This window comes from Dipodomys merriami, unplaced genomic scaffold (assembly GCF_024711535.1).
Source record: "Dipodomys merriami isolate MVZ:Mamm:240054 unplaced genomic scaffold, mDipMer1.0.p SCAF_13, whole genome shotgun sequence".
NCBI classification, from domain to species: Eukaryota; Metazoa; Chordata; class Mammalia; order Rodentia; family Heteromyidae; genus Dipodomys; species Dipodomys merriami.
This window is the reverse complement of record NW_027202604.1, coordinates 7,312,653-7,335,608: the sequence shown is the minus strand read 5'-3', so window position 1 is coordinate 7,335,608 and position 22,956 is coordinate 7,312,653. Positions and strand designations below refer to the sequence as shown.

Here is a 22,956-nt window from a genome sequence, read left to right as displayed (position 1 = left end):
TTACTGATCTGCCTGCCAATGAGTGTTGCCCATTTTACCTAATCCTGTTTTTTTAGGATGATGCCTGTTAAGAATGGCCTTTTACAGGGTACTCAGTTCCACCTCTCTCTGCCACAACAATAATTTACCTACTGCTCTTTATACATCTATGAGAACCAACCATCAGTTGGTTCAGTGCTAAAAAGCCAGCAAATTCCTAGGGAAGGTACCTCGAAACCCATCCCCCAGCCCCAGGACCAAAGACAGCTTAGTTTATCACTGCTGTGATTTTCAGCTTATTTTGATTTTTCTCACCTTGTGTGTCCTTTCATTTATTATAGTGTTAGCTATAAACTGTTAAAAATAAGTCATTATTATTTTACCCAGCATTACTAAATGTTATTAACGAGTTTCACTAATTAAAGTCTATCATTTTGTTCATTTGAAGAGAAAATTTTAATGTGTTTTTATCAGTATGAAAGGGAAATTTGAGGATTAAACAGTCAGACCCAAACAGGATGCCTATAGCTCACACCTGCTACCCTAACCTACTCAAGAGGCTGAGATCTGAGGATGGTGTTTTTTAAACTAGGCCAGGTAGAAAAGTCCACAAGACTCTAATCTCCAATTAACTACCAAAATAAATAAATAAATAAATCCAGAAGTGAGCCTGTGTCTTCAAGTGGCGGAGCGCTAGCCTTGAGCAAAAAAAACTCTGGGATGGTGCCCAAGCTCTGAGTTTAAGCCCCAGGACCAGCACAAAAAAATACAAGTAAAAATAAAGTCAGAACCAGTTATGCCCCCGGGTACACAAGGTACTAAAGTAGTTCCCAAAGTTGTGATGGCATCCAACTGCAACACAACTTGCCTTTGATGTAGACCATTTCCTGATCTTGAGAATGTTCTAGAATTTTTATGGTGGTCTAGCATCTTTTTGAAAACGTTGGAATATAAACCCTCCTGATACATTTTAAACTCCATGAGGGAAATATACTCATGCACTTGCTGCTGCACTTGATACTATAAGGCACTCAGTGACAGTTTCCTGAAGGAGAAAAAAAAAAATGAAGAAGGTTCCCGGAAGCTCAACCAGGCGGCCCGTCCGGCCTTCCCTTCAATCCAGCCCCATCGACCTCAAGATGCGATGGAAATGCCTCCCGGTGCCGGGTCTGGGAAGATGTCCTTCCCTGTTTTCCACAAATGTGTTCCTACTCGCTACTTGTGCAGCTATTTCCATCGTTTGGGGCTGGGCAATGGCGCTAACCCTGGTGGCGCCGGACGCCATCTTGAAACTACAATCTATCACCAACATTTTTTTTTTTTTCAAAAGCAAACCTTTACCACGTATGTCGGGGTGCATGCTTATTTCAGGGAGGTGTTCAAAGGCACTTGGGAAGCGCCGTGTGCCTTTCTGAGGCCAGTCCATACCCTCAAGGCAGGGCCCGCCATGGCGCCGGGCACCCCTTCTGCGCGCACCCGCTCCCAGGCACCGCCCCTCGGCAGGGCCCCGCCCGCAGGGGTGTCGGGGCGCCGCCACCCATTGGCTGAGAAGCGGGGATGCGCGGCACCGGGAGCCCCCCCCCCCCCAGGAGCGCGCGGCCCACGCCTCAGTGCGTCGGTGCCTCCAGGCTAGCCGCTCACCTCCGGTTTCTCTGCCTCGCCGCCAGTCTTCGGCTCGCCTTCCACCTCCAACCCACTGGAGGCCGGGTGGCCGCACCAGAGGACTCCGCAGCTCTCCCTGGCCACCGCTCCCCCTCGAGCCTCGTCCACATAGGCGAGACCCGCTGCCTGCCGCCATCATGGTGAGTTGAGGGGAAGCCCTGCATGGCGGAGGCCCACGGACCTCTTCAGGGGTGGGCGAAAGTGGTGGGTCTCGGGAGTGTTCGCACAGAAAGGAAGATAGGGAAAAGGAATAAGAAACAGGGTCTCCTCATCTTTCCTGTGCTGGGGTGCTGGCCTGACTGGGCCCGCGGCCTGCAGAGTACGGGTTAAGCGGCCTTGCGGCGGCAACACAGCAACATCACGGCCTACAGGCGCCGTGAGGAGGGGGGGAGGGGCGTGGACGTGGCAGAAGCCCGTGGGGGGGAAGGTGGCGGGCGGACCTGGGAGAGGCCCCGGCCCTTTGCGTGCCACGTGCACGACGTCGGCGTCAGTGCCGCCGCCACCTTCACGCTTTCCCGCCTTCCGGTGCGCCTGCTGGGCGGGGCCGCGTCAGTGTCGTCAGCGCCCTTGGGCCAGTTTACGTAGCCACTCCCACTACGCGCTGCCTAGGCGGAGCCTCAGCCGCCACCTCCTCGGAGCCGCGTGAAGCCTATGGGCTCCTCAAAGGGGGCCCACTAGAAGTCGGTGCCTGCTTGCTGCTGTTCCACATCCTGGGGCAGGGTGGGCTTGGAGGAGGCGGGGAGCAGTTGCAGAAAGCTGTCTGCTGCTGTGGGTGTTGCCAGGTGGAAGCAGGCATGGAACTGTCCCGAAGGCCCTGGCCGCCAGCTCGTCCTTAAAACTCGGCAAAGACCCTGGTGGTGGCGCCTTCCTAAGGTGGCATCAAGTACTAAATGGTGTATTGCTGGGGGGTTGGGATTGTATCCAGGAGTTACCACTGAGAAGTGTTTCCTTTGTATTTATCTTTAGCCTTCCGCCAAAGCGCGAACTATTTTTTAGCCAAATGTGCGTTATGCCTATACTTTCCATTGATATACGCAAGTTGGGGCAGCACTGGGTTTGAATTCTGCCTCCTGCTTGATGCACAGGCGCTCTAGTCCTGTCGCTGTAGGTAGGTTTCTTTGAGGCATACTTTAAGTGAGTTTCAATAAACGCAGGGAGAGGAACAACAGCTAGGTGCACTGGAGGTGGGAGATGGAAGTTCTCGGATTCAAGGCCAGCCCCAGACTCATTGAGAGACCCTGACGTAAAAGTAAAACAGAAAATCCGAACTTGACCAAGGATAATTATATGTTGTGCATTAAATATTCTTTCCATTCTAGCAGTAAAGAAAAGGGATTTATATATCATTTACATTATGATAGAGGCATTAAAAGGTTAAAATTACATCATGTACATAATGTAATAGTGAACTTTCAATACGAGTTACGAATTATTATTGGTGTTTTTCCTCTTCGTTATTAGAGGCAAAGTAAAGAAATTGCTTTTTTCTGATTATAAGATTATATTTCTCACTTGAAAATTAAGAAAATAGAGCTCTACCTTAATCTCAGCTTTTGCTTGGGATGGAGGGGGGTGAATATATACATATGTCCTGTTATTTCTAGTACATATAGATAGCCAAGTACTTTTTAATGGTTCCATGATGTATGTTTTTTCACAACTTACGACTAATGTAGTTTGGATTATCCAAAGATGTTTTTAAATAATTTAGAAAAGACAATATAAAATAGTGTACCATTACATATTTTACCAAATTTCCTTCTGATGAACAATTTTCAATATCAAAATAATAAATACTATAGTGGATATTTGTTTATAAATATTTTGAAATGCTTATGCTATTAAGATAATTTGCCAGAAGTAGAAGTGCTGGGTAAAAGTGTTGTTTAACCTTTTTACATTTTAAGTTTTTCCAAGGTAGTTGAGTTAAATCTTGTACCAGTTTATTTTTCCACCTAACAGTGCAGATAAATGTTTTCTCCAACCCCTTTCTAATGAGAGGTATTAAAATATTTGAAGTTATCAACAACTGGAGAGTATTTCACTTACGTTAATAGGAAATTTTAAATTTTGTGTTTCTGGTAGATTTTTTTAAATTAGAAAATAAAGCTGTAGGGCTGGGAAGGTGGATCAGTAGTAGAGCGCTTGCCTTGCATGCATGAGGCCCTGGGTTCAATTCCTCAGCACCACATAATCAAAAAGAAAAAAGCCGGAAGTGCCGTGTGGCTCAAGTGGTCGAGCACTAGCCTTGAGCTGAAGAGCTGAGGGACAGTGCCCAGGCCCAGAGTTCAGGCCCCACGACCAGACCCAAAAAAAATAAATAAATAAAGCTGTATTTTTTCAACTGCTTTCTCAATGATAAAGTATCAGAATTCCTAACAATGAACCATCTTTGCATTTTAATATATTGCTAAGACTTTGCATCTCTGAAAATAGGCAAGGGTTTGTGCCATTTTGAGGCTTTATTTAGATTATGTTAATCATCTTTTTTTTAAAGCAGTCCTGGGGTTTGAGTTAAGAGCATTAGGCTTGCTAGGCAAACACTACCACTTTAACCACATTCCCATGACTTCTAAAAACTTCAAGGAAAATCTTAAACTATCTTTCTCCTGTGCCTCTCTTATCATGTGTATAAACCTCGTTATCTGTTATTTTACTATTTAAAGCCAGTAAAACTGATCCAGGCCATGAGTGTTGTAATCTTTTTTTTTTTTTTTTTTTTTTTTGTCAGATGTGGGACTTGAACTTAGGGCCTTGGCACTTTTTTGCTCAAGGCTCTCTACCACTTTGAGTCATAGCACCACTTTGGGTCTTTTGAGTGCTTAATTGGAAATAAGAGTCTCTTAGCCTCCTGAGTCTCTTAGCCTCCTATGATTACAGGTTTAAACTGCGATCTGAATGTTCTATCTTAGGAATACTTGTATAGTTGGGTGCAGGTGGCTCATACCTGTAATCCTGGTTACTCTGTAGGCTGAAATATGAGGAGAAAAGGTTCAAAGCAAGTTCAGGCAGTGAGTCTGTGAGACTGTTAACTCCAACTAACCTGCAAAAAAAGTGGAGCTATGGCCTAAGAAAGAGAGTGCAAGCCTTGAGCAAAAAAAAGCTAGGGTCAGTGCCCAGTCCCAAAGTTCAAGCCCCAGGATTGGCATTGGCATGTTTGTGAAGATTTACATTTATCTAGAAAGTAAACGAATTGTTTTAGATTATCAGAAACATTCCAACAGAGTTTAAATATAACATTCTTACCATCTGTGGTCATACTCCTATTATTGTGTTTAATATTCCTTTTTATTAAAATTTTTGTTACCTTATTTTTTATGCATTTTTATTCTTCCTAATTAATCTAGCAAGATTACTGTATTGCTTGGATACCCCTAAACTGAGTCCATTCTTGGGTTTACTTTTTTTTTAATTTTTATTTTGTATTTTCTTAATTTTAGCCTTTATTTTGATATAATTTTTCCTATTGCTATGGATTAATTTTGATGACTACAAATTACAGGCCTTTAATGGCCAGTATATATAGATCTCAAGTTTTACTATAGAGAATTTTTATATCATGGCCTCCAAGCTCACTCCTATTTTTTATCCTAATATTTCTTGTTACAAAAATCTACCAATCCATCTGAAATATAATAAAAATAATTTCATATTATGTTTAATGCAGATTCTTTTCAGTATGATATCAATAGCTAGGATTATACTTTCTAGTCAGGCACAGTGGTGCACACCTATAATCCCAAATACTTAGGAGGCTGAGGTAGGAGAAGGATCAGTGAAGCACAGCAGTTCTAGGCTAGCCTAGAACTGGCCAGCTGGGCCACTGGTGGCTAATGTTTGTAATCCTAGCTACTCAGGAATCTGTGTGACTCATTTCCAATTAACAACCAGAAAGCCAGAAGTGGTGCTGTAGCTCAAAGTGGCTTGCAGAGCACTAGCCTTGAGCAAAGAGCTCAAGTTCTGAGTTGAAGCCCCAGACTAAAACCAAAAAGAAAAACGCCTAGCCTGAGCATTCATTTGTAGAGTGGTTTTGACCATAGTTTCAAAGCACTAAAGATTGCCCACCAATTGTGGGCATTTTTATGTAATTACTAGACAAAGTATAAACAGTAGTTTAAAAATTCCTACTATTGAAGTCTTCTGAAAAATGGAGCACTTTTCTTTGTTAGCTTTGAGCGCCACCTGGTGAATAAGGCTAGAACATAGTGATGCCTGCCTTAAGATGTTATATTACACTATTAAAGTGAATTAATTTTACTTATATTTACTGTCCCACTTAACCAGACAGCTGATTCGAAAGACCTAACCCCAAATTAGAATTTCTACTTCCACCTTACTAAATTGCCTCAAATGTTCATTTTTATAAATAAAATGTACTAGCTTATAGGACAACAGAAATCTCTTCTAACCGTTTCATTGTTCAAATAAAGAAATTGAGAACCCGAAAAGACTTACTCATCTTTTAACAGTATCTTTCAACAATAAATTTCCTCTTCAATTCTGGTGACGTTACAAGATTTTTCAGCTACATCCCTATTCAAATGTTTGGGAAGAGTAATTCTTTGTTGTTGGGGGCTGTCATTTGCAGGCTATTTAGGGATATCCCTGGTCTTCTACCTGGCTAGGGCCTGGCATATTTTAAGTGCCTGTGTGGCACAAAATCTTTTCTCATTGAAAATCAGTGCCTAATTTTCACTAATGATTTTCTACCTGGATGTTACACCTCTAGAAAACATTGATACATTATGGTGCAGACACTAATAATACAAATTTATCAAATAAAATTGTATCCAAAACTTATCTATAAATGGAAGATTGATGAGAAAGAAGGAAGTTAGAAACACTGCTTTGGTGTATGTTGAGAAGGGAGTGTTACTGGAGATTGAATTCTAGGAGTCTCTGGCTTGCTAGGCAAACATTCTAACCATTTGAGCCACACTCAATCTATTGACACTTAATTTGTTTTCAAGTAGGGTTTTAACTTTTTTGTACCAGCCAGATTGGGACTGTGATTCTCCTATTTCTATCTCCTCATAGCTAGGATTATAGGTATGCATCAGCTTTTGTATCCTGGATTTTTGAATGAATGAATTGACATAAGGTTGATTATTTATAGGGAAATATAGTCAAATTTCAATAGTCCAAAACAGTTTAATATAGTCACGTTTAGAAAAAATGGAATTACAAGACTTTTGAAGGAAAAACTTTTTTGAAATGACTTTTTTACTCTGGCACTTCTTTATCATGAAATATCACAGTATCATAGTTAAAGGAAGGAATACAGAAATAGTAAAAGAGAAACAGAACATTAAATGTAAGCCAAAATAAAGAAAAACAAAAAAGACCCTCAACTTTAGTGACTTGACAATTTTGTTTTCATTTATAAAATTGCTCTGGTAATCTTTTTTTTTTTTTTTTTAAACATACAGGTTTTGTCTTTGGGTTCCCCCTCTTTCTTTTTTTTTTTTTTTTTAATTTATTTTTTCCGGTCGTGGGGCCTGAACTCTGGGCCTGGGTGCTGTCCCTCAGTTCTTCAGCTCAAGGCTAGCACTCTACCATTTGAGCCACAGCGCCACTTCCAGCTTTTTTTCTTATGTGGTGCTGAGGAATCGAACTCAGGGCCTCAGGCATGCAAGGCAAGTGCTCTACCACTGAGCCACCTTCCCAGCCCCCCCCCCTTTCTTAAACAAGACTATCTAATAGCCTTTTCATTCTCTTGCAGCTTTATTTACCTCTTGCAGTCAATTACTTCATAAACTAAATAGGTGTGTCATAAGGCAGTTTCTTGAAATTTTATTAAACTGATACAAAATAAGTATTAAATCTAGAAAAGAAAACTATTGAATGTAAATTCAAATAACATATTACTTCATGCTTTATTAAAGTGAGTTCACTTTAATTTCTCAATTTGTCCAGAGATAACACATCTGGCAAGTGTGTGGCTTATAACCTAGTAAGGTATATGAATCTAGACTAGATTAAAACACTTAATGTTTCATTGTGCTATTATTATCTCTTCAACATATATATTACCAGTAAATTATGCTTTAGAAAAATTCACTATTAACTTTAGAATTTTGTATGTAAAGACTAAAAGCAGTTCAGATCAGAACAAGAAAATAGTTATAGGTATGGTTTTCTTTATCTGAAAATAAAGATGGTATGATATCATTCATATCAACACTGTGAAAATTAGAACTGTCAATAGGAATGCTTTGGGGTTACTTAGGAAGAAAGTGTTATTACAGAACATGTTTTGAACACCCCAGAACATTAGGGACAAGTATTATAACACTCTTTTTATGAGGAACCTGTGATATGTAAGCAAATAAGGTTTTCCCAGTCCATTTTTAAAGTAATACAAGAGTACTAACAATACTAAAGTTGTAAAACTCATGTGAATTTTGATGAATAAAAAGAGGAAGTCAGATAAGTGTTTAAGATTGATGCTTTTTCTTAGCTTTTTTTAATTTTTAAAAAGTACACTTTATTAATGTACTCAGTAAAATGAAAATCTGTCAATACAGAACAAAATTGATTTTGATAATTTTTGTTTTTCAAATCGAATATTTGCAACCAATTCATGTTGTATTTTCACAAAATACACGGTCGGTATTATTCCACAAGATTATTGTACAAGACGATCAGTAGCAGCTGGTTTAAGTATTATATCCTTTTATTAAAATGTTATGCCTAATTGCTTTAGATCCTGAGAATGAGCTAAGCTGTATTGGTGACTAATTTACAATGAGAATTTACATAAAATATTTTATACCTTAAATACAAAATTTGTTCCACATTGCATTTTTTTCCCTATGTGTCTGCTCATATCTGCTTTCCCAATTACAGTCTGCTGCAAATTCTGAGGCTGCAAACTCAACCATCTCCAGAGAGGCCAGCACCCAGTCCTCGTCAGCTACCACCAGCCAAGGCTATGTATTACCAGAAGGCAAAATCATGCCAAACACGGTGTTTGTTGGTGGAATTGATGTTAGGGTATTGTATTCATATTTCATTTACATTTTAATGCAGATTGTGAAATCAGGTGAAGTGGCATGCATCAGCAGTTCCAGCCACTTAGTATAGACTATAGCAAGAGAATCATTTGAACTCTGGAGGAGCTCAAGACCATCTAAACAGCATAATGAGACTCCCATCTCAATAGTAAATAAATATAAAAAAATAAGTTGTGAATAATGGGGTTTATGTTGTTCAGTTTTGGAACTGGCTTTGTGTCTAACACAAATCTTTGATAACAAACTACAGGTAGTTTGGGGATGTAACTTTCGTATCAAATCTTTTGTAGTAGAATTGAATTTTTTGAAGGTTTAATTTTTACTTTTAATATTTAATTCTTTTCCATAGATGGATGAAACTGAAATAAGAAGTTTCTTTGCTAGATATGGTTCAGTAAAAGAAGTGAAGATAATCACTGATCGAACTGGTGTGTCCAAAGGGTGAGTAAAACATGTTCACTCTATAGAAAAATATATTCTCTATAGTATCAGAAAAGAATGAAAAACTCACTGTGAAAGATGTTGGTTTGTGAATTTATTTCAAACTAAAGAGTTTGTCAGTTCTTGAATTTCATCGCTTTTCTAATGTTTTCAGTATTTTCTATGTTTATCTCACTTAAGTAGATTGATGCATTTTATTAAAGAATTGTTTTCACAATACCTTAAATTTTAGTTATCTTGCCTTAGATATTAGGTTAAATTCAGGTTCATAGACACAAATTGTTAATTAAGGTCCCATGCCACCCTAACCTTAGCACATTCTAACATAGACTGGGTTAAGAACAATAAAAAACAGTAATACTTACAAAGATCTCTTATGCATATCTTATATTATCACTCAAAATATATTTACCATTTTCACTTCTTTGTGTATGTGTGTGTGTTTGCATGCACCAAATCTGGAGCTTGAACTTAGGGCCTGGGCTTTGTCCCTAAGTTTCTTTTGCTCAAGGCTAGCTTTCTACCACTTGAGCCACAACTCCACTTCTGGCTTCTTTAGTAGGTTAGTGTAGATAAGAGTCTTACATAAAATAAAAAGTAAGATAATTTACTTTTGTGGTGTTTTTTATTCATATTTTCCCCTTCTTGTCACTTTTTTATTTCTATACCTTTTGTCTTATATGTAAGTTTATCTGATTTGGGGAGGACAAGGGGAAGCACAGAAAGGACAAAGGTTGAACTAATAATTCATCAGTGATAGTTATTAGACATTGTTGAAAATGAACTGTACAACTTGTGGGAGAGGGGAAAAACTGAGAGAAAATGAGGGAAGAGGTGACACTGTTCGAAAAGAAATGTACTCATCTGACTTATGAAACTGCAACCCCTCTATCACCTTTACAATAAAAATTTACAAGACAAAAGGCATGGAAGTAAAAAATAGCAGTTTATGTGATTGGAGGAGGGGAAGGAGAGGGACAAAGGGTAAACTAATTCAACAGTTGATACTCACTAGACACTATGATGAAAATGACCTGTACTAGTTGCGGGGAGTGAGGGATAAAACTTGGGAAAAAATGAGGAAAGAGGTGACACTGTTCAAAAATAAATGTTCTAGTCGTTATGTTGAAAAACAAACTTTACAACTTGGGTGGGGGGGTGTGGAGATGGGAAGGGGAAACAAAGGAGGAAGCAACAATGCTTGATAAGAAATGTACTATTATCTTGCCCATGTAATTGTAACCCCTCTGTACGGTATTTTCATAATAAAAGAAAAGGTTCTCAGTACCTGACTTAATGTACTGTAACCCCTCTGTACATCACTTTTACAATAAAAATTCTTTAAGATGCATAAACTGAAATAAAAAAAAGTCTTACGCACTTTACTACTTGTCTGGCTTTGAACTGTAACCTTCACATGTCAGCCTACTGAATAGATTACAGGCATCAGCCACTGGCACCTAGCTCATTTCATTTTTTTATTTGCTTACATTAGTTACACAGAAGGAGTACATCTCCATACAAGTTTACAATACATTGTAATTAAAATCTTCCCTCAATCACTCTCCCTTCTCTTTCCTACACACTTGGATTATTTTTAAGATGCCAGAAGTAAATCACAATATGGTGATTTTATGTTTTGTTTGCTTTTCTAGCTATGGCTTTGTATCATTTTATAATGACGTGGATGTGCAGAAGATAATAGAAGTAAGTATCAATCTCATGGAAAACTCATTAATACAATAGTGTTATTTAAGACCTGAATATATTTAGTCTTATGTAAAATACAGAGAAAGATAAAATTTTTCCTGTTTGAAATTAGAACGTAGTTTTTTATAACTAGTTTCAACCTGCTTAATTGGGGGAATCTAGCTTTAGAGACAGAAAGAAGTAGAATCAAGGTAAAAGACTTCTGAATTCTACTTGATACTTCTTGACATTTTGACTAGTGTGATGGAGGCAAAGGTAGCTTCATGATTTTGAATTTTATATATACTTTAAAAGACTTAGAATATTTACCCAAGTCATGGAAGTAAAAACTTAAAAAGTTGTAATCCATGGCTGGGAAGGTGGCTCAGTGGTAGAGTGCTTGCCTTGCATGCATGAGGCCCTGGGTTTGATTCCTCAGCACCACAGAAACAAAAAGAAAAAAGCCAGAAGTGGCGCTGTGGCTTAAGTGGTAGAGCGCTAGCCTTGAGCTGAAGAGCTGAGGGACAGTGCCCAGGCCGAGTTCAGGCCCCACGACCAGACCCAAAAAAAAAAAAATTGTAATTCCAATATTTCTATGTTTTTAGTCACAGATAAATTTCCATGGTAAAAAGCTGAAACTGGGCCCTGCAATCAGGAAACAAAATTTATGTGAGTAAAAAAAAGTGAATTGTTCTTGCTAAAACATGTTGAATATTCCACAGAACTAATTTTTTTTTATTTTTTAAAAAGGTGCTTATCATGTGCAGCCACGTCCTTTGATTTTTAATCCTCCTCCTCCACCACAGTTTCAGAGTGTTTGGAGTAACCCAAACACTGAAACTTACATGCCACCTCCAACTATGATGAATCCTATAACTCAGTATGTTCAGGTAAGAATTGCCCACATTTCTGTAGTCTTTCATTATCATCTTATATCCTCTGAAGTGATAGCCACTGTTTCTCTACTCATTAATAATGCAATTCCTGTTGGAATATTTTGAGTAATAGGAAATATGTTGCTGTGTTAAAAATATCTCAGTCTTAAGCAGGAACCTGAGTTTGGGTTCTGGCATTTATTTGGGGACTGGTTAATATTAAAACTGGGATTTAGTGTACGTACTGTTGCTTATTGATGATAAGTAACATTTATTTTCTTCTTAGTTAATTTTACTTTCTTCAGTTCCAAAGACCTTTTCTTTATCAGAAAAGAAACGGAAATAGTTCTAGAATCTTTGTCTTACTACATTTCCTATTACATTTCCCATTTCCTGAGGTGTAAAATATATCTTATTTTTCTCTATAAATAATGACTAGAAGAAAAGTCCTACTGTGTCCTATAAATCATTATTGATTCTTTTCATGTTTGCTACTACTTACATGCCTTTAATCAATAAACATTGAATCATGAGACATCAGCCTGTCCAGTTTCAGGTTATACTATCCTTAATCTCTAGACATCAATACAGAAAAGAAACCATAAAGACTTTAGTACTACAGATTTCCAACTGGTGCTGTTAAGAAACACAAAGCTACCTGAAAGTATTTTTATAAAGAAACAGTAGATTTATTAAATTTAAATGGAAATCTGTCCTGCCTTATTACCAGTGTAAGATGAACTCCTGGATGGGGATAAATATACTAATAAGACTTGTCATATCAGTTACTTAGCTTGTCCCTTAACCTTCTTTCTCCCCACCTGAAAAGCTACCCCTTGAGAGAGATGATGGTTTTATTCATGAAGCTAGTCACTTATTTGGAATCCTGTATTGTATGATTTTTAAATTTTTTCATTTTTATTACACTATAAAAATACAATTTAAAATAATATTTTAAAATTTTTTAAACAGTCAGGAGCCAGTGGCTCAAGCCTGTAATCCGATTATCCACTCAGAAAGCTGAAATCTGAGGAACACAGTTCATTGCCAACCTAGGGAGGAAAGTCAGTGAGATTCTTATCTCCAATAAACTACCCTCTCCCACCCTACCCCTCCAAAAAAAGTTGGAAGTAGAGCTCTGGCTCAAGTGGTAGAACACTAGCCTGGAGCAAAAGAAGCTAAAGGATGAGCACCTTGTGGTTCACACCTGTCATTCTAGCTACTCAGGAGGCTAAGATCTGATCTCTAGCTGAAGGTCAGCCCAGGCAGAAAAGTTTGTGAGACTCTTATCTCTAATTAACCACCAAAGAGCCAAAGTGAAGCTGTAGCTCAAATGGAAGAGCACCAGCCAGGAGCAAAAATGGTCAGAGAAAGCTCCCAGAACCAACATACACTTACACAAAATTAAACAACTTTTTTAATATTTATCTTAGTTCATTATTTCTGTAAACTTCATTTTTAGGCATATCCTCCTTATCCAAGTTCACCAGTTCAAGTCATCACTGGATATCAACTACCTGTTTATAATTATCAGGTAATTAAAAACAGAATAACTTTGGGATGGTATTGTTGTTTTTAGTTGTATACATTTTCCAAATAATTTGTTGTTTAAACTAGTAAAGTATATCTAAAATGAAAGGAAAATAGAATTAATATAGAATTAGACATATGAAATATTTTGACCAGGAAAAATACCTTTCTAGAATTGTTTCCTAGGATTTGTTACCTCCTTTTCCATTTCAACATATATTCTTCTACTGCCATCAGCTGAAACACCCAGTATAACTTAAAAACTTTTCTTGAATGATACATTGAAATGAGATTATCCAAACCAGGAGTAATGGCTCAAGACTGTAATGTTAGTTTAGAGGCAGAAAGGGAGGTTTGAAGCCAACCCAGTTCTCAGGACCGACCCCTGTCTTACCCAATGGCTGGACTCAATGTTACCCAGTTTGTTAGAACACAATAATTATATAGTTGATGGTGTTTGTTTTGTTTGTTGGTAGTGGTGGTTGTGGGACTTGAACTCAGGGTCTGGGAGCTGAAAAACTAGGAGTTTTTCTGCTTAATGATAATACTCTACCACTTTGAGCCACAGTTCTACTCCCAGATTTTAGGTGATGAGTCTTTCAGACTTTCCTGCCAGGGATGGCCTTAAACCACAATCCTCAGATCTCAGTCTCCTGAGTGGCTAGGATTACAAATATGAGCCATCAGCACCCAGCTGTTAGTGTTTATTTTGCTAGATGCTACAAACTAATGAGCCTGAATTTTTTCCCATAGATCGGACATAATTAAATGGCCTATGACCATAAATATCTGTGGTAATAATGTCAAAGTACAACTATCTTTTAAGTTTTTCTGTCAGCTTTTACTTTTAAAAAATGGGGGTTATATGTGAAAGCATCTAAAAGAATCAAGTACTAGAAACAGTACCTCATTTTGTTCTATTTAGAAATGTAAAGTACCTTGTTTTGTTTTATTATCACCACAAAGGAGTAACTATGCTAAATAATTCAATATTTTATATCCTATCTTTGTAAAAATATATGGATAAATATGAATAATTTCTGTTTTTTTTTTTTTTTTTTTGAAGATACAACCACAGTGGCCTACTGGGGAACAAAGGAGTTATGTTATACCTCCGGTAAAACTTCATCTTTGTAAACTAAGAGTTTTTCCTTGTGTATTTTTTGTCTTTTACTATTTTGTGCCTGTCTACAAAAATTTTGAAATGCTTCTGTGTTTCATCAGGATTGGGTATTTGGTGAATATGTTACGAGTTACAATTCTCAGGTACTCCCTTACTACATATTACAGCAATAAGGTTTTTCGGATTTCTTATAATTCTGATTATCCTTACCACTTGTGATTATGTTGACACTTAGAAGTAAATAAAGGACTGCATTTCTGCCATTCAATTCAAAAGTTTCTGAAATAATGGTTATAGTTTATGTTAAAGCTTTAAATACCGGCTCTACATTTTAAAGAATAGATTGCTTAGAAATGTATCCATATATCTTTAATTATGATTTTATTATTTTTAAATGTAGGCTTATACAGCTGTTAACTACCACTGTAATGAAGTTGATCCAGGAACTGAAGTTATGGCAAATGAATGCTCAGTTCATGAAGCTACTCCATCCTCTGGAAATGGCCCACAAAAGGCAAAACTCCTATTTTCCTTTGCTGATACTTAGATATTAGATTTACTTTCTAAATGTTAATAATGGCTTCTTGAAAAGTAGGTATACTTGCTTAGATATTAAGGTGAAATCATAAGCTAAAAAGAGAGTTTTAAGAATTGACTAATACTCCACAATTAATGTTAAGGCTAATGAAATTTCAGATACCCTGAAACTTTTAAGTATGCAGACGTTTGAGGTATTTTAATTTATTTATTTATTTTTGTCGGTAGTGGGGCTTGAACTCTTGGCCTGGGTGAGCCCTACTGCTTGAGCCACAGCACCACTTCCAGTTTTCTAGTGGTTTATTGGAGATAAGAATCTCACAGATGTTCCTGCCCTGGCTGGCTTTGAACCGCGATACTCAGATCTCAGCCTCCTGAGTAACTAGGATTACAGGCGTTAGCCACCCGCACCCGGCTGGGGTATTTTTGATGCTAATACTGGGTTTGAATTCAGGTCTCAGATTCTTGTATACTTGCTTGCTTGGTTTTCTTGCTCAAAAGCCTGCTGCTTGAGCCACACCTACAATCTGGCATTTAATTGGAGTAGAGTTTTGACTTTTCTTCCCAGGCTGGCTTCAAACCAGGATCTTCCAAGTCTCCACCTATTGAGTAGCTAGGATTATAAGTATGAACCACCAGTACCCAACATGTATATATTGTTTTTAATTCAGCCCTTTCTGTTGAATTGTTTTTCGTTTTTAGTAAATATTATATCACTATGCTCTGGCAGATGTAATGGGCTGGTTTCTCTAAGAATTTTATCTTTGAAAGGTAATATAATTTGTATGAATTGTATCTATTTTGTCTTTAACAGTTTAAATATTTGTTTAGCTATATAATAATACACTTTGGAATTCTCTCCATAGTGTTCCATATATATAGCAGCAGTTCTTAAGAGTGTTTGAGTTAGTATACTGAAGGTAACTTGGGTCTGTACTCAGTATGCAGAGATTGGGAGGATTTCAGTTCAAGGCCCCAGTCCAGGCAAAAAATAATTCATCTCAACAAAACAAGCTGGGCATGGTGATGTACATTTATCATCTCAGCTAGATGGGAAGCCATGGGTAAGAGGATGGCCGTGGACAAAAAGCAAGGCCCTGTCTGAAAAAATAGTCTAAAGTGAAAGGGATTTTGGGTATTGCTCAAGTGGTAGAGCTCTGTAATCTTCCTACCTACGGATTACACTATAGCTTGGATTGCCACTGCAAGCCACTGTACCTACCTTATATGTTGAGATGAAATTTTAATAACCAGTATTTTTTTCTGAAAAGTAACCTAATGTGAAATGGGCTTTGGGTATTGCTCAAGTGATAGAGCCCCTCCCCTATAAAAATTCTGAAATATTTCTTTAGTTTGAAGAAAACTTAAATGCTAATTTACACAGAGGAATATTATGAATCCCATAAGAATTCTTTAGAAGTATGTGGTATATTTTCACTAAACTTTACCATCTCTACCATCATTTTCTGTGTTTCAGAAATCTGTAGATCGAAGCATACAGACAGTGGTATCTTGTCTGTTTAATCCAGAGAACAGACTAAGAAACTCTCTTGTTACTCAAGATGACTATTTCAAGGTATGAAAAGAATAGTATACAGGATAAAAAGTACATGTGTGAACTTCAAGGTTTCTTTTTGTTTTTTGTCGTTCACATGTCACATTTTACATGGGAATGTCATTTAAGCTACTTAAGTCTTAAAGTAGAGTTTATCTTTAGGGAAGGAACTTTTAGAAGAAGCTTTAACTTAACAGGTTTCATAAGAGAAATCAAATGAAAGAAAATACTATCTTCACCCAAATAGTAAAAAAAAAAAAATTTGAAAGCAGAACTTAATATATTAATATTGAACTAAAGAAAGCAGGGTTATACCTCTAACCCTGGCTACTCAGGAGGCTAAAATCAGAATACCAGTCCCGGAAAAATGTCCTCAAGCCTCAAGACTCCCCATCTCAGTGCTGGTAGCTTACATCTATAATCCTAGCTACTTAGAAGATAGATTGAGAAGGCTGTAGTTCAAGGCTCACTCAGACAAAAAAGTTTGTCAGACCTTTTCTCAACTGTTAACTGGGTAATTTGGCACATGACTGTCAGGCAGAGAAGTCCACAAGACTCTTCTCAACAGAAAAACTAGACACATTGGCATGCATCGTGGTTACCAGCAAGGATAGGAAACCTGAAATAGGTGGATTATGGTCCAGTTGCATATCTAGTACAAGCGAGACTCTGTTTCAAAAATAACAAGGCACAATAGAGTGCCAGTAGCTCACTCATATAGTCCTAACTATTAAGAGGGCTGAGATCCATTGGATGGTGTTTCAAAGTGAGTAAAGTACTGGTAAAGCCCCAGTACCATCAAAACAAGTAGAAATGAAAATGTTTTGAGTTGATGAAGTGGTGGAGTTGTAGCAGTTTGAATTTTTAAAAGATCTGCTTGTAGCCACCTTGTCTTGTAAAGATTCCAGTTTCTTGTTCTCTGTTTTTTGGATTTTTTTATGTATTTTTAGGTAGTAGATTTTATTATTAAACTATAATTTTAAATACTAGATTTGTTAATAATAGATTTATATGGAAATGGAGATGTGGCTCAATTTGTGTAGAGCTCCAGACTTGAGCAAAAAGCCAAGAGAATATGAAGCTCTGGAGTTGAAGTCCCAGGACTGGCCCTCTAGATACAGATAGATAATTTGGATACCATACAATCCAACCATTTAAAGTATATGGTTCTGTGGGTTCTTTTAATACTCAATTACATACCTATAGCTACTATCAAATTTAGAATATTTTAGTGACATCAAAAATAAATTCAGAAAAAAAAATAAATTCAGGAGCTTGGAGGGTAGCTCAGTGGTAGAGTGCTTGCCTTGCATGCACAAGGTCCTGGGTTCCATTCCTCAGCACCACATAAGCAGAAAAAGCCAGAAGTGGTGCTATGGCTCAAGTGGTAGAACGCTAGCCTTGAGCTGAAGAGCTGAGGGACAGAGCCCAAGCCCAGAGTTCAGGCCCCATGACCAATAATCAATCAATCAATAAATGAATGAATGAGTGAATTCAGTAATAGTCACTCCATGGTTCCCCACAACCAGTTTTGTCTGAGTAGGTCATTAAGTAGGCAATTCATTGAGCGAGAATCATACACTATGTAATCTTTCGTGACCAGCTGTTTTCAGAGTCCTAACATAATATTTTCAAGGTTTACTAGTGTATCATTTATAAATACACCATAATTTGCTTAGCTATTCAATAGTTGATAGATATTTGTGTTGTTTCTACTTCGTGGCCATTATTAATGATATTATGAATATTTATGTACAATTTGTTGTGAACATACTTTTATTTCTCTTAAAATGTCTACTTAGGGATTGAAGTTCTGAGTCTTAACTGTGTTGAACCTTTTGGGGAGCTGCCAGAAATTGGCCAATGTGACAGCACCATTTTACATTCAAAAGGAAGTCAGCACCACTTTGTGTCTTAAAACAAGAAGGGAAAATAGCTTTGTTTAATCTAGGATGAATCTTAAAGCTTTCTAATGGATATACTAGGGACATCCAGTACTGCAGAAAAGTGGTACCATGGCAGGATGAAGTTCTTAACATCTTTGTAACAAAAAGTAAATATCTCTTTAAAACTAATGCTTGGAAAAAAACACTAGTGTTTGTTCTTTTGTTGTTCCATTCCACATAGACAGTAAATAATTGGATGACATTTTTTGAAAGCAGAAATAATTTTTAATACCTCATCTGCTATTAGACAAAAGCCTCCTTTTGAACTCCAGAGCTTTCTGCTGCTGTGGTAAGAGGCAGAAGTTGGCATCCCGTAATTGTCTAACATGTTTTAATTGACTAATGTTAATTGAAATTGAATGCATCCAGCTATTTGAATGCACTTAAAAACTATTTCCTTGCTTGATTTTACTCTTAATTATAGCTCATTAATAATCTTACATTCTGTACCTAGCCTCTGAAAATAAGACTATCTGACCACTTTTCCAGTCTTTTTAACCTAAACGGTTACCTTGCTGAGATATTTTGTAACTTTGAGAAACCACCCTTCATTAGCACCTGAATCTAATCCCTAGGAAAAAGGCACAGCTAAACTGCATAGAGAAGAAAACCCTATTAATTCATTATTGGTGTACTCAAGCCTCTTTCCTCTTTTTAAGGCCCTATTTCCTTGTAGCTGAATCTCTGAGGGCAACATAGGAAGGAAAAGTTTGCATGTACGAGTCCTCTAGATCCATGGGTTTGTCATACTCTAATTCAACCAATTACCAAATCGAAAAATTTGTAATACTGAACACTACAGACTTGTTCTTTGCCATTATTCCTTAAATAGCAGCTAATTTACATTGTATGTTATGATAAGTAACAGATCATTTACATACAGGAGGATTATGCACATTATAGGCAAATACCACACAATCTGTTTTTCTTTTTTCTTTCTTTTCTCTCTCTCTCTCTCTCTCTCTTTTTTTGTCATTTGTGGGGCTTGAACTCTGGGCTCTGGCACTGTCCCTGAGCTCTTCAGCTCAAGGCAAGTGCTCTACCACTTGAGCCACAGCGCCACTTCTGGTTTTCTGGTGGTTAATTGGAGATACGAGTCTCATGGACTTTCCTGCCCGGACTGGCTTTGAACCACCATCCTCAGATCTCACCCTCCTGGGTAGCTAGGATTATAGGCCTTAGCCACCAGCGCCCAGCACCACATTCTTTAAAAGAGGCTTGATAGTAAACACCTTGGAATTTGATGTCTATGGGGGTTCCAGGGACTAATCCTCTGAGAAAAGTTTTAAAGTTTTTCTCATTTCCTAAAATACTCATTTCCTAAAAATACTATTCTTAAAGAATAGGCTTTTAAAGATACTAAACTGAGATCTTCTAGCCTAGACATAGAGGATTTCAGTTGAATGTTGTTCTTAAGCCATGATTTTTACTAGATGAAATTCAGTTAGTAAAAACAATAGATTGAGTCATATTTTCCACCATCTGTCTTTGGGAGCACCATTGGACAAATGATTAGGAACTTATTACTTAAAGGGTAGTGATGTTAAGACCCATATTTCTGAGTTGACTGGGATCTTTTTTTAAAAGAAAATTGTCTTATAATAAGCTAGTCTTACATTTATTATTATTTTTTGAAAGTTCAAGAATGCTTCCCCAGAACTATCTCCTCTTTTCTTCTTTATTTAGAATATTTAATCCTTATTCATTGACTTTTTTTTTTTTTTTGGCTTGGTCATGGGGCTTGAACTCTGGGCTTCGGCACTGTCCTTGAGCCACAGCGCCACTTTCAGTTCTCTGGTGGTTTATTGGAGATAAGAGTCTCATGGACTTTCCTGCCCGGGCTGGCTTTGAACCACGATCCCCAGATCCTCAGCCTCCTAAGTAGATAGGATTACAGGCTTGAGCCACTAGTGCCCGGCTTGACTTTTTTTTTAATGATACGTGTGGATTGAACCGGGAGCTTTGGGCTTGGTAGGCAGGAGCTCTACCACTTAAGCCCCACGCCCTGCTCAATATTCAAAACTAAAATAAATATATTAGTTGTTTTGCAACTATTGTAGGTTAGTAGAGGTAATAGAAAGTTTTCAGTTATATGAAATGTCTATTTCTGTCTTTCCTAGGATAAAAGAGTACATCACTTCAGAAGAAGCCGGGCAGTGCTTAAATCTGTTTGATCCTCTCTACTAGCCTTTAGTCTCAGTGAAAGTTACTAGTTTGGGATATTAAGAAGAGACTGAAAGGTTTTCACTAGTAGAGAAATTTAAATTTTGATAAATCACTCAGACTTTCTGTACAAGTTACATTAGATTGTCTCGTTTTATTTTACATTCAAACTGTTCTTAGATGTTTATTTAGAAACTAGTTATGTGTTTAATATAGTTGAGAAAATAATTGAAAGTAAAAAATAATTGAAAAATAGTTGAAAGTAATAACTTTTAAGATCTGTAAGGATTTTTATTGAAATTGGCATTTTAAAAGTTTAAAAGCAAAAACTAATTTTCAAAACATTGTTTTAACATTTTTATTTTGAAAGGTCAGAATTTTGCTAGTCCTGAATACAAACATTTCACTTCTCCAACAAGTACCTGTGAACAATACAGTATTAGAGTATTGTGCCTTGCATTTATTATTTGTCTAAAAATTTACCACAAAGCAGAATTTTAAAACTGCACTTATAATCAGTGGAACTCAATGTGCAGTTAGCTCTTGAGCTAACTTATCTAAACCCAGTAAGACAAGATTCTAAACAGTACAATCAGTGGGTGCATTTATTCAAAATATTTTATCCTTTATGTAGAGTCCACACATATTCATATATATCCTATTTATTTGATTGGAATAGTAATTAGGATAACCAAAATTCTGGGCCTAATTTTGTTTAGAGAATCCAAGACAAACTAAACTTTACTAAATATACCGGCTTCTTAGTGAATTTTAACATTCTCCTTTTTTATTTTTTTTCTTGAAATGCTGAACTCAATGGCTGTATCTTAAATTGTGAAAAATATTGGTATTAAAGAATGCTGAAATTTTTTATGTCATTTACTAGGTTAATCAGAGTATCTGAAAGGAATTGTTTTTATAAAAACCTTAAAAAATATTAGTTGTTAAAAGAGTAAATCGATTTGTATTTTTGTTTGTTAGCCTATCATATTTCCTTTTGTAAAGTATGTCCAGAAAAGTCAGTGGTAGGTAGTTTTGGCATTTCTTAACCACACAAATTGTTTTATAAGCCTGTCTCAATGTGCTACAGTTTCTAGATTAGCTTATTTTCTTTATTGGCATTGTGCATTCATTGTAACATTCAGCCTAGAGCGCCAGAGACCCTTTTGTACCCCCAGACTTGTTTTCCCAGTGTCTGCTTCTGTTCTTCTAGGATATTTGCTCCTAGAACTGGTGGTATAAAGAAGGCAAGTAGCAGTATGAGTAGTTCAAGGGTTGAGCCTTGAAAAAGTACTAGTGGAACAATACCTTTCTAGGGAAACAGTTGTTTCAGCATCAATTGATCTGCCATGGACATGAGTTTAAAGAGCTTTGTTGGCCTTTCTTCCCTAAAATGTGGAGACTCCACTTGCCCCTAACCTAATGTAACCATCATGGGTCATATCACCAGTGCCCATTATGGTCTGTAATTAGTAATTTTCTAAATGGAGCTGAAGAGCAGAGTATTTCTGAGCTCCCCAAGAGGGTTTTCTTACACCTCAGTATTAGAACGTGTCCTAAGATTTGTCCTTTTAAAAAGTATCTATTCTTTTGGGGGCGTATTATAAAATTCCTACATATATGTAATCTGTGATTAAATCTTCAGCTTACCTAAATTCTGATACCTAAATTCTGAAGAGCCAATTTTAATTTTCCCAATAGGACCTTAAGGAAAAGTAAGGAAATAAACTTATTTGTTTGCTATTTTGTTGGATGAAAGTATATAAGGGTAAGGTAGAAAAAAGACAAAGAAATCCTGAACCTTTCAAAATGGAAGATTAATTTTAAGCTTAGAATATGTTCCTATTGTGTATTGCTGAGACTGTCTTCATGTAAATGAATAAAGAAGGTTTTGTTCAAAGTTTTTTATCTCCTTGATGTTATATTTTCTAAAGTGGTGGGGCATTGGGGTGGGTAGTCCCATGTCATGTTTAGATTCTCAAAATTCATTAGTATAAATAATTGCTCAGTTCACTAAACCAGCAGAGTTGACTTAGAAAAGCATTTTGGCATATTCTACTTTCTTTGATAAGAAGTGAAGTAATGTATATATACCTGTTCTGCCTACACATACATATACCTGTGTAGGCATATGTACCTAACACATTTTTATGAAAAAAAGTCCATGTTGAGTTGGAAATGGTGAACAGTATGCCCCATTGTGGTAAATGAACAAAGTAATAGTGTCCAGTTAAAATGCTGGAGAAGACATCTGACTATTCAATCCTGTGGCCAAGGTCCCTTTAATTTTGGGGCATAATATGAAATACTTTGTCTTCTGCACTCTTTGGGGCTGTTGATCTTTCTAGACCTTTGGTTTTGGTATTATTGTTCTCCCATTGAACTTGGATTCCTTATATTGTATTTGTTTCATATCTAAAGCTATATACAGAGGATCAGT

General features: G+C 37.0%; 1 protein-coding gene across 2 annotated transcripts; it reads left to right on the top strand.

Annotated features, from left to right (window-relative positions):
- The first annotated feature begins 1,609 nt into the window (after nucleotides 1-1,609).
- Dazl (deleted in azoospermia like) lies at nucleotides 1,610-22,382 on the top strand. Of its 2 annotated transcripts, none has more exons than XM_070018384.1 (11): nucleotides 1,610-1,781; nucleotides 8,491-8,637; nucleotides 9,007-9,098; nucleotides 10,754-10,805; nucleotides 11,393-11,456; nucleotides 11,538-11,677; nucleotides 13,125-13,196; nucleotides 14,259-14,309; nucleotides 14,716-14,829; nucleotides 16,330-16,428; nucleotides 20,474-22,382. In XM_070018384.1, exons 1-11 carry the CDS (start codon nucleotides 1,779-1,781, stop codon nucleotides 20,525-20,527), a joined length of 888 nt encoding a protein of 295 aa, XP_069874485.1. In that variant the 5' UTR covers nucleotides 1,610-1,778; the 3' UTR covers nucleotides 20,528-22,382. The 2 variants fall into 2 exon arrangements, with proteins under 2 accessions (XP_069874485.1, XP_069874486.1); XM_070018385.1 differs by lacking the exon at nucleotides 1,610-1,781 and adding an exon at nucleotides 2,691-2,749.
- The last annotated feature ends 574 nt before the right edge of the window (nucleotides 22,383-22,956 follow it).